General features: G+C 42.9%; 1 protein-coding gene across 1 annotated transcript; it reads left to right on the top strand.

The window, feature by feature from the left end:
- Nucleotides 1-784: 784 nt before the first annotated feature.
- Nucleotides 785-10038, top strand: LOC141245236 (uncharacterized; the record flags this gene model as incomplete). The annotated part of the gene is made up of 2 exons (XM_073669055.1): nucleotides 785-875; nucleotides 8841-10038. Coding segments are annotated over 2 exons (1008 nt in total), but the record flags the coding sequence as incomplete, so codon positions are not given.
- Nucleotides 10039-12792: the final 2754 nt, after the last annotated feature.

The following is a 12792-nucleotide window of genomic DNA, read 5'->3' as shown; positions in this document are numbered from 1 at the left end:
AGTGAGATTTATTAATGTGTCTCTCCATTACCAGGATTATACAGTAGTGAAGAAGACCTCTAGTGAGCGCTGTCAGGATCCTGTGTCTGAGGGATGGGGAAGACCCCTGAGCCTAATCACAGGGCCTCCACCTCACCCCTTCATACATGAGGACATCAATGACCAGAAGATCCTAGAACTCACCTACAAGATGATTGAGCTGCTGACTGGAGAGGTGACACTGCTGGGAATGCTGGGACATTATACAGTAGTGCTATGGAGGGATCGGGGGGATGACGGTATCATTATATGTGTCAGGTTCCTATAAGGTGTCAGGATGTCGCCGTCTATTTCTCCATGGAGGAGTGGGAGTATTTAGAAGGACACAAAGATCTGTACAAGGACGTCATGATGGAGGTTCCCCAGCCCCTCACATCACCAGGTAATAGACAGGACTATAATTATCTGTATGTAAAGAATGAATTCAGTCCTTGTATGTGTTTCCTCCAGATCGATCCAGTAAGAGGACAACACCAGAGAGATGCCCCCGTCCTTTTCTTCCACAGGACTGTAAACAAGAAGATCCCAATGTTCCTCAGGATCATCAGGTAGATGGAGAGAGGGTGTCATGAGATCTCCCCTATGATGTGTAGACGGCTGTGAAGGTCTTGTGCTCAGTCTTGTTTTAGCCACCAGTATTATATGTTTTATACTTGTGTAATGAGAACGGTGGAGATGGCAGGATTAGAGCTGATCATAGATGTGACTTCTTATCTGTTTGTGACTTTTACAATATTTGTTTCAGGGTGAAGATCTGACCCATATTAATACTACAGAGACATATGTAAGGGGTGATGAGCGGTGTAAAGAGGGGATTCCTACATATGACCACCCAGGTGAGTAGTAACCACTAAATGTAGAAAAGTCACAGATTCTTCTCAGTCACCGGCTGTGGCTGCTTTATAGGTCGTGTGATCACCATTTTTCCATTAAAGTACAACATTCTCTTCCACCGAAAACTGTTCAAATGACTTTGTGAATTATGAAAGCCCTTTTCTATAGAACTTACAACCTGGAGGATCCACCTCCCCCCTGGGATTAGGAGATGCTGACCTTTAACTGCCCAGATCTGTAAATCCATTCACTGCTCTGACAAATTATTATATATCTCCAAAACTTATATTTTCCAAATTTCACAGACTAATCCAATTGGAGTAAATGGTAAAAATTAACTTTTATTTTTTCACGATTAAAACTAGAAATATAGTAGCAAAATGTAAAAATTATTGACTCAATGGTCCCAGAACTGAAAGTCAGCTAGGATATTAGTAGTAAAGAGTTTGTCACTCAAGATTATTGCAATATATATCAATTATGTTTGTTTAATCAGGATAATAGATCTTCCTACCGTTTCTATGTAACAGAACAATTTATTCAGGAGAACTGTGAATAAATTCACTGTGGTAAGCTTTAAAATTCATGAAGCCGACACATTGGCAGTTTCTCTTATCTTGTGCTTATAGCAGCAGTTATAGGATATTGAGAGATTCTCTTGCTTTATCCCTAATCTTTTCAGCAATCATATAGTACAATAGACAGTCTCCTAGATAATGCCAATCATTAGAGCCTGTTAGCTGAACTTCTCATATTATAGCATTAGCGATGAGGATGAAGCTATCGTGATGGACGTCCATAGCTGCTGCTACTGTGGGGAAAATAAGTATTTGATACACTGCTGATTTTGCAAGTTTATCGTAGGTACACTTCACCTGTGAGAGACAGAATCTTAAAAAAAATCCAGAAAATCACATTGTATGATTTTTAAATAATTAAACTGTATTTTATTGCATTAAATAAGTATTTGATCACCTACCAACCAGCAAGAATTCTGTTCTCTCACAGACCTGTTAGTTTTTCTTTCAGAAGCCCTCCTACTCTGCACTCCTCACCTGTATTTATTGTACCTGTTTGAACTCGTTACCTGTATAAAAGACACCTGTCCACACACTCAATCAATCAATCACACTCCAATCTCTCCCCCATGGCCAAGACCAAAGAGATGTCTAAGGACACCTGTAGACCTGCACAAGGCTGGGATTGGCTACAGGACAATAGGCAAGCAGCTTGGTGAGTAGTGATGAGCGAATTTATTCGAAATCCAATCTTACAACCTAAGGTTATGTGCCCTCAATGCAGAAACGAAGCAGAAAATTTCCGCTTCATTTCTGCATCTCCTTGCCAGAAAAAACGCGTGCGGAATCTAACACTTGTTTTTGGCGCGTTTTTGACATGCGGAATTGCCATGCGTTTTTCTAATGCATTGAGTAGGCAATTCCGCATGCATAAACGCAAAAATAATGGAGATGCTGCGGAATTTCCCGCACATAAAATCCCCTGCGGAAAATTAAGCAGCATAGGCACAGAACATGCGGATTGTCATTGGGACCCATGGGGCACGTATTACCAAGTGTTTTTCAAGCGTTTCCACAGCAAAAACGCTTGAAAAACGCATTGTGGGCACGCAGCCTCAATTTGATACGAATATGGCACATTCGGATTCATGATCGGAAATGCAAGCAAAATTTCTTAAAATTGGAAAAAATCGGCAAAGTTCGGGGAATAAATGCGGGAACGTGATTGCGGGGCAACTGCAGCGTTTTGAACAGTTTGGCTAGCATAGTGCTTGTTTATGATGAGCGGGGGGATGTGGCAGATGAGTGGGGTGATAGATCAGTGGTGCGCTTGTAATTTTTTTATTTATTTATTTTGTCCTGTAGCCGGTAACTTTAAGTCAGGAATGCGTGGCTAGCCAGTCAGAGCGCAGGAAGCATCCACAGTGTCCAGATACAAGGGCTTCTGCAATTGGCTGCTGAAATCACATTTCCTCTCGATATAAAAACCGGCCAAGTTCCCTCAGCGCCATTTTATCCATGTTACTGAAGGACACAGACGCTGCTGAGTGTGCGCCCTTGTACTGAAAGATATTAGCTAGATACATGGGTTCTTGTTTGGAAGTCAGATAGTGTAACATAGTAACGTAGGTTGAATAAAGACCTAGATCCATCAAGTTCAACCTTTCTCCCCCAATTGTACTCCCCATACCAACACTACACTAACTTACTGGAACTAGGCCTCACAAATGGATTACCATTTTTATTATTACTGCACTATTACAATTACAAATAACCATAAATAATTTTTAATTAGTTTTATTTTTTGTATTACTGTTATTGTATTACTAAAATCCCTGTACCTAAATCTTTTGATCCAGAAGAAGGCAAAAAACCAAGGATACATTCAGCCAATTTGCATCATGGGGAAAAATTCCTTCTTGACCCCGAGAAAGGCGATCAGTACAGGAACCCTGGATCAAATGTACTACTATAGGTGTAACATTTTGTCTAATTTAACTCTAGGACACCATATTACCTGTAGCGAGGAAATCATCCAGCCCTTTTTTGAAAGCTGTTATAGTGTCGGCCATTACTACCTCCTGTAGTAGGGCATTCCGCAGTCCGACTGCTCTGACTGTAAAGAACCCTTTACTGTTTAGGTGCCGGAATCGCCTTTCTTCCACCAGTAATGATTGCCCCCTGGTCCTTAGTCTTTGGAAGGAATAAGTCATGTGCTACACCTTTGTACTGACCACATATATTTATACATGTCAGTGAGATCCGTCGTTTTTCTAAGCTAAACAAGCTCAACTTTTCCAACCTCTCATCATATGAGAAGCCTACATCCCTTGTAATAATCTAGTTGCCACCTTTGAACTGACTCTAACTTCTGAATATCCATTTTGAAATGTGGAGCCCAAAACTGGATTCCATATTCCAGATGTGGCCTCACCAGTGATTTATAAAGGGGTAACACGTTGGGATCGCAGGATTTTATTTCTCTTTTTATACACCCTAAAATGTTGTTTGCTTTTGCGGCAGCTGCTTGACATTGAGTACTTGTAACCAGAATACCCAAATCCTTCTCCTGTTCTGTAGTCCTGAGTATACTCCAATTTAATGTATATGTAGCCATAGGATTACTCCATCCTGTGTGCATTACACTACATTTATCTACATTAAACCTCATCTGCCAAGTGTTTGTCCATTCAGTCATCTTATCCAGATCATTCTGCAATATCGTAATGTCAAGATCAGATTTCAATATCCTACATAGTTTGATATCGTCAGCAAAAACTGACGTTTTACTCACAATCCCATCCCCCAGGTCATTAATAGAGGTTAAAGAGAATTGGTCCTAGCAAAGATCCCTGCGGCCCCCCACTGCTGACTATGTCCCATTTAGAGAATGTGCCATTTATGACAACCCTTTGTTTCCTATCATTTAGCCAATTCCTTACCCATCTAAGTCCTTTCTTCTGTAGCTTCAGTATAAGGCTGTTATGTGATACAGTATCGAATGCCTTTGCAAAGTCCAAAGTATTTCCTTAAACATGCCCCATTTACGTTTGGTATCTATCCCCAGTTACCATGACATGGTCCCAGTCTACACAATTAAGCTCTTCCCTTAATTTGTTGAAATCAGCTTTCCTAAAGTTTCAGGTTTTTGCATTTCCTTTTTGAAATGTTTTATTGAATATTACATTGAAACTTATCATATTATGGTCGCTGTTTCCCAAATGCTCCCGGACCTCTAGATCTGAAATTGTATCTGGTCTATATGACAGCACCAGATCCAGCAGATTACCTCCCCTGGTTGGTTCATCTACCAGCTGAGAGAGGTCATTGTCCTGAACTGTGAATAAGAATTTGTAGCTTTTAGCACAACTGGAAGATTCTGTGTCCCATTGAAAATCTGGATAGTTAAAATCCCCCATAATAAGGACCCTATTATTATTTGCTGCATTTTTAATTTGTTCCATCATTTTGTCCTCTACCAGTTCAGCTATATTAGGAGGCTTGTAACAAACTCCTCTTAGCAGCTTTCCATTATGACCATCCCCATGTATATTTACCCAAACTGACTCTACATTGTCGCAGCTTCTCCCAATGTTATCATTGAACACGTTTTAAGTTGGATCTTACGAAAATACACATCCCTCCACCTTTTTTGTCTTTCCTATCCTTTCTAAATGTAATCCCTCCATGTTTGTCACCCAGTCATGGCTTCAGTCATGGCTTTTTCCAGCCAGGTTTCCGTAATACCTACCACATCATATTTCATGACCGACATAAGAGCCTCCAGTTCAGCCATTTTGTTTGCAAGACTTCTTGCATTTGCCAGCAGACATTTAATACAATTAGCACATTTGCTACTCCTACTCAGCTCCCTACATTCCTTGCATATCCTAGCCCCACCCTAGATGCTCTATTGCCCCTGCTGCCCCACTCTCTCTGTCTAGTCCAGGGGTCTCAAACACTGTTGCCCCTCCGGCTGCTTCTTGCGGCCCGCAGGCACATAGACCCCGTAACGATCATGGCTCTCTCCAGCAGCCGCCGACATCAGCGCAGTAGTGCAGTGTATTGCCGCGCAGAGACCGGCCCTCTGCACAGCAATACCAGTATCAGCCGCCGGCCTATCAGAGGCCAGCAGCTGACCTCTGCGCATGGCAGTGACGTCATACGCTGCTGCGCTGGGACGCAGATGTCAGCTGCTGGCGTCTGATAGGCCGGCGGCTGATACTGGTATTGCTGTGCAGAGAGCCGGTCTCTGCGCGGCAATACACTGCATTACAGCGCTGATGTCGGCGGCTGCTGGAGAGAGCCGCGATCATTACGGGGTCTGTGCCTGCGGGCCACAGGTGCAGAAAGGACGCCGAGGGAACGGAGGACAGGTGAGAATCTTTTTTTTTTTTTTCTCTGTCATGTGAAATACAGCACAGGGGACCTGTGCTCAGTATGGGGGGGGCACTGTGCGCAGTATGGGGGGACAGGGTCCCTGTGCGCAGTATGTGGGACAGAGACCCTGTGCCCAGTATGGGGGGACGGGGACCCTGAGCGCAGTATGGGGGGACGGGGACCCTGAGCGCAATATGGGGGGACGGGGACCCTTAGTGCAGTATGGGGGGATGGGGACCCTTAGCGCAGTATGGGGGGATGTGGACCCTTAGCGCAGTATGGGTGACGGACGGACCCTGTGCGCAGTATGGGGGATGGACGGACCCTGTGCGCAGTATGGGGGATGGACGGACCCTGTGTGCAGTATGGGGGGGACCTGGATGGGGGACATGTCTGCAAGATAAGGACCAGGATGGGGGACCATGTCTGCAATATGGGGGACCATGTCTGCAATATGGGGGACCTGGATGGGAGGACCATGTCTGCAATATGGGGGACCATGTCTGCAATATGGGGGACCTGGATGGGAGGACCATGTCTGCAATATGGGGGACCATGTCTGCAATATGGGGGACCATGTCTGCAATATGGGGGACCTGGATGGGGGACCATGTCTGCAATATAGGGGATCTGGATGGGAGACCATGTCTGCAAGGGGACCTGGATGGGAGACCATGCCTGCTATATTGGGACCACCTCTGCAATATGGGGGACCTGGATGGGAGACCACGTCTGCAATATGGGGGACCTGGATGGGAGACCACGTCTGCAATATGGGGGACCTGGATGGGAGATCACGTCTGCAATATGGGGGACCTGGATGAGAGACCATGTCTGCAATATGGGGAACCTGGATGGGAGACCATGTCTGCAATATGGGGAACCTGGATGGGAGACCATGTCTGCAAGATGAGGACCAATTCAAAAGGTGTATAAAAAATAAAATGGTATCACTAAAAATGTCACTTTGTCATGCAAATAATGCGGACCCCCCAAATTAAATGTTTTTCCGTGTGCGGCCCATATGCCCAGCTGAGTTTGAGATCCCTGGTCTAGTCTATCTATCCCCTTATAAGCACGCATACCCTCCCTCCCCCCAGATCCTAGTTTAAAAGCTCCTCCATCCGTCTGACCATTTTCCCCCCAGCATAGCTGCTCCCTCCCCATTGAGATGCGGCCCTTCCCTACAGTAGAATAAATCCTACAAAACAGAAGGAGTTTCTCAGAGTTACCAAGAAAATAAATTCACAATATCTAAACACAAGATCAATAGACCAACAAAACAATATTCACTGGACAAAAAAGTCATATAAAAATATTTTTTATTTTATAGCAATTAATGTAGTAAAAATTTAAAAGGGCACAAGCATAGACAAATTAAAAAACATACAACAATACAAATAAGATAAAAATGAAGCTCAAATGAGGGAATCAGGGGGTAACGCATACAGGGGAGTATGTATGATGTATTACTTATTAGCCGTAATGGGATATAGTAAAGGGAATATGTATATAATTATATAAATATAAAGTGCAAGTGCTATATATCTATCAGAATTAACATATACAGGATGTGCAGATATGTCACTAAAATATTTAGTAACTAATGAATGGTTAGTCTGATGATTACATATAGTTCATAGTCCCTTTAAGTATCCCCTTTTGAACATGATTATTTCATATGATTATATATAATTCATAGTCATTTTTAATCAAAACATCACCTCTTTTTCAAAATAACATGATTCCATTACATCCAGGAGTCAATTACATTAAATTTAATTAATTCAAAAAGGTCCTTTGTACAGGAATAAATATTGAGTAAAAACTAGGGCAAAAATCTAATTGTAAAAGAGATTATTACTGAAGTCAGCCAGCATCCACCTGCTCCCTGTCACCGGACTGGTGAGAAGGTCGGCCCAGGTCTCCATGAACCCAAACCCTTCTTTCCTGCACCAATGTCTAAGCTACTTGTTTATCTCCCTAAGCTCCCGCTGTCTATCTAGTGACGCATGTGGCACCGACAGTATTTCTTGGAGGTCCTGGCCTTCAGCTTCTCTCCTAGTTCCCCGTAATCATTTTTAAGGACCTTCCACCTCCCTCTAACTTTGTCATTAGTACCAATGTATACCATGACTGCTGAGTTTTGCCCAAACCCACCCAGCAATCTGTGTATCCGATCCGCTATATGTTGAACCCGAGCAACCAGCAGACAACACACTGTTCGGCATTCACGGTCTCGGCGGCAGATGACTCCGTCTGTCCGCCTATTTATAGAGTCTCCTACCACCATCTGTCTGGTCTTTGCTGCACTCCTATTACCCTCCTTCCTACAACAGTCATCTTCCTGGTTGCTAGGAGCGTCCTGCTTTAGTGATCCCAGTCCTGGGATAGCAATCCTAATATCAGCCAAACAGGCATATTTACTAGGTTGTGCCAGATCAGGACTGGGCTCCCTGGCACTTTTCCCCCTACCCCTTCTTGTAACATTTACCCAGCTACATACTTCTCTATTCTGGTCTTCCCCACCTCCACCCGCCTCCATATCACTGGCCCTAACCAGCACAATCTCAGTGAGCTCTAAACTCCTGTCCAGGTTTGCAATGCTCCTGAGTGTTGCTAGCTGCACGTTTAGATCCGGTATCTGGGCTTCCAAATATGTAACTCGTTGACATCGAGCGCAGACTTTTTCACCCTCAAACGGCTGTTCAAAGCATGCATACATCTCACAAGACACACACCTGGTAGCATTGCCCATGGAGCACATACTATATGGTGATAAACAATACAAGTAAAAGCAGAAAAACAAATAGAAGGTTAGTAAGGAAAACACCAAACTATGCTCTGGTGTTAAACTATGTACTTTACTGCCGCCTTTGTACTTAGCTGCAGCCTCTGGGACGCTCAATCCAGCCTCTTCACGCTCGGCAGCCTCGCTGGTTGTTTTTTGACTTGTAGTGCTTGCAATCAGCCCAGCACAGGATATGGATAATTTAAGTAGAAATGTTCAAAAATATAAAATTTAAGCCTTTTTTATTCAAAAATAATAATTGGTTTTCTTCTTGGCAGATGACTGTACCAGGAGATCAGAGGGACAGCTGACATCTTCAATTTTCAAATCGGATGATCTTGAGATCCCACAGGATACAATTGAAGTGAATGCCATTATTCCAGATTTACCATCATCCCTTCACAGCAAAGATCTGTCATCTGATCTTTTGAAACAGGTCCTGTCTTCTGATTCATTACCGACTACTAAGGAAAATCAAAGTCACAAAATAAGCATTAAAAAACGAACTGCTCCTAAAACAAAGAAGCCATTTTCACGTTCAAAATATGGAAATAGTTTTCCCCTCCAAAAGTCTTTTCTAAAACATCAACAATTTCACACAGCGGAGAATATATTTTCTTGTTCCAAGTGTGAGAAATGTTTTAAAGAGAAATCAGACCTTGTTAGTCACCAGAGAACTCACAAAGGGGAAAAGCCATTTTCATGTTCAGAATGTGGTAAATGTTTTGTTTGGAATTCATATCTTGTTACTCACCAGAGAACTCACACAGGGGAGAAGCCGTTTTCATGTTCCGAATGTGGGAAATGTTTTAACCAGAAAGCGCATCTTCTTGGCCATCAGAAAATTCACACAGGGGAGAAGAGTTTTTCATGTTCAGAATGTGGGAAATGCTTTGTAGATAAATCAAGTCTGATCAAACATCAGAGAATTCACACAGGGGAGAAGCCTTTTTCATGTTCAGAATGTGGGAAATGTTTTACAGAGAAACCAAGTCTTACCAGACATCAGAGAATTCACACAGGGGAGAAGCGTTTTTCATGTTCAGAATGTGGGAAATGTTTTACAGAGAAATTATGTCTTATTCAACATCAGAGAACTCACACTGGTGAGAAGCCTTTTTCATGCTCAGAATGTGGGAAATCTTTTACACAGAAATCAAGTTTTGTTAGGCACCAGAGAACTCACACAGGGTAAAAGTCTTTCTCCAGTTCAGAATGTGGAAAATGTTTTGTGAATAAATCTCTTCTTAGTCACCAGAGACGTCACACAGGGTAAAAACCATTTTTATTTTCTTAATTTGAGAAATTTTTTACTTGGGGAAACAATTCTTAATAAACTTCAGAGAAGTCACACAGGGGAGAATATTTTTTAATGTTCAGAATGTTGGAATGTTTTAACTGAAAATTGTATCTTCTTAAAGGGGTTGTCCACTACTACCACAACCCCTTGTCATTCCTCATGTTTGCCTTGATTAAATAAAAACACTAATACTCAGATCCCGTGGCCTATAAGATACATTTTTAGCAAGAAACAAATATTGCTAATAAGTGATTGGGTGTTATAGACTGGAGGCAGCTTCCTGTGACAGAGGAGAACGCTGAAACACTGCCCTTTCTGATCACTGAGAGAACTGCTCTCTCTCCTCTAGCCCCACACTTATGTAACTGATTGGTGCAGTGCAGGAAAGGAAGGAACCGGAACCATCAGAGGTTGCCTGTCCTGAGTGAGCAGCTGAAGGACCTTCCACCCGACTAGCTCAAGGATCTTTCAGATCATGTAACATTGTTTTACATATTTTCAAAAGTTGTCAGGTTTAGTTATGAAATGAGCCATTTCTTAATGATTTTGACTTTCTGAATTAAAATTTGACAGTGAGGGGGGCATGACTTGGAAGCTGAAGAAGATTGCCCCTTGACTGCAGTGCACTGGCAGCCCGTGCCCTTATTTAGCACTGTCCCATTACCCAGGTATGATAACCAGACTGCTCCAGCCATGATATGATTATTGACAAAGCCTTAGGGTCCCGTGCCCTAAACACCTTCCAGAGACTGCTCCACGGGATGTCCTAACCAGAATCCACTTTCATGTTAAAGAGTACCTGCTCTTCTGCTCAAGAAGGAAAGGGTAACTCCCCAAAACCTTCAACCAAGTGAAGATTTTCTCTGATGTGTCCTCTACTAGCCTTCGCTTTTGCAGGAATCTGTCCCCATTACCTTTAATCTCCGGGAGAACTCGATCATTTACAGATGGGGCTTCCCCTTATATCTCCTCATTAACCACAGCAATGCCTGGCACTCCATCACAACATACGAAGAGGGTAGAGACCTACTGAGACGAAGGGACCTCAACATCCCAGATCATCCTCAAGAGGAAAATTTGAACCCACGAGGCAGGGAGAATGACTGGCAAACTGTCCCTTCCAGAAAAAAGGAAAAGACGGCTGAGGTGACCTAGGCATGTATTTGGCCTATCTCGGCATCGACAAAATACTCTCCACTGAGATCCTGTTTTCTGCCTCTCAGGTTGAGTAGGTCACATAATTGACCTCTTATTTGTCTTCCTTGTCTTTAAGGTTGTTTTTTCTTTTTTGTTTAGTCTATCTGTGGTTTTAGTTAGTGTAACTGATATTCTTCTTTTTTTGTTAGTGTCTAAGTCTATCTCAGATGGTTCTTAACCCTTTACGACCTTGGATGTATCCATACGTTCAGGTCGGTAGGTACTGTGCACGCATGATCGCCGCCGGGTGTCAACTAATTCTGACAGCTGACACCCGGCACTCAGTGACAAGAGCAGTGCCCACACCACTCCCAGTACTTTAACCCCTAAATGCTGCGATCAAGAAAAAGTGGATTAAAACGCGATTAAAAAGACGAATGTAAAGAAAAATGGTATCGCTGAAAACATCATCTTGTCTGGCAAAATAAGCCGTGATACAGCTCCCTTAGCCTAAAAATAAAAAAGTTACAGCTCTCAGGATAAAGTGATGCAAAAATAATTATTTTATCTATAAAATAGTTTGTATCATTGGGTAAAAGCGTCAAAACAAAAAAAAAGATGGTATCATAAATGTGGTATCACTGTAATCGTACCGACCCGAAGAAAAAGCTGCCTTATTAATTTTACCACACTCTGAATGGCTTAAAAAAAACAACTCCTGAATTGCTGTTTTTCGTTCATTCTGCCACCCAAAAATCGGAATAGAAAGTGATCAAAAATGTCATGTGTACGAAAATGGTACCAATAAATACGTCAGTTTGTCCCGCAAAAAACAAGCCCTTACATTACTCTGCTAGCAGAAATATGGAAAAATTATAGTTCTCAAAATATGGCGATAAAAAAACTAGTTTTTACAATAAATAGCGTCTTTTAGTGTGTGACAGTACACTGCTGCTGCTGATTTGTTCATTCTGTCTCCCAAAGATCTCAGTAAGGCTCCGTACACATCTATCCTGCACTCTGTGCTGAGCACGCAGAGTTACACCCAGGGTTTCTGTGTAGATCTCTGAAATACGTGATTCAAACAGAACCCCTGGCAGAAGATTCCCTACAATGAGGCAGAAGGAGGCACTGTGGACACCGTTCGGCCTGTGATCCGGCGGTGTCCGTCTTTTTAGGTCTGCATAAAAGCGAAGTCTGCCACAGTTTTGTGCACTTCTGAAAAAAAGGACACCACTGAACTGAGGCCAGACTGAGTTCAGAGTAACTCTGCTGCCTCCTTTTAGTTAATGGGTCCCTCTGGGTTTCATTTGAATCATGTCTCTCGGAGATTTACATGGAAACCCCAATATAAGAGCACGCAGAGTTACACCCAGGGTTTCTGTGTAGATCTCTGAAATACGTGATTCAAACAGAACCCCTGGCAGAAGATTCCCTACAATGAGGCAGAAGGAGGCACTGTGGACACCGTTCGGCCTGTGATCCGGCGGTGTCCGTCTTTTTAGGTCTGCATAAAAGCGAAGTCTGCCACAGTTTTGTGCACTTCTGAAAAAAAGGACACCACTGAACTGAGGCCAGACTGAGTTCAGAGTAACTCTGCTGCCTCCTTTTAGTTAATGGGTCCCTCTGGGTTTCATTTGAATCATGTCTCTCGGAGATTTACATGGAAACCCCAATATAAGGGCTCAGCGTAGAGCGCAGGATAAATGTGATCCCAAATGTTATGTAAAATGTTCCCAAAAAATGCTTCAAATCAATCCATAAAAAAGCGAGTCCCTACTCAGGTCCGTCAT

This window comes from Phyllobates terribilis, unplaced genomic scaffold (assembly GCF_046119375.1).
Source record: "Phyllobates terribilis strain yellow unplaced genomic scaffold, ASM4611937v1 Scaffold_1802__1_contigs__length_208793, whole genome shotgun sequence".
Lineage (NCBI taxonomy): Eukaryota > Metazoa > Chordata > Amphibia > Anura > Dendrobatidae > Phyllobates > Phyllobates terribilis.
This window is presented reverse-complemented; position numbering and strand designations above follow the sequence as displayed.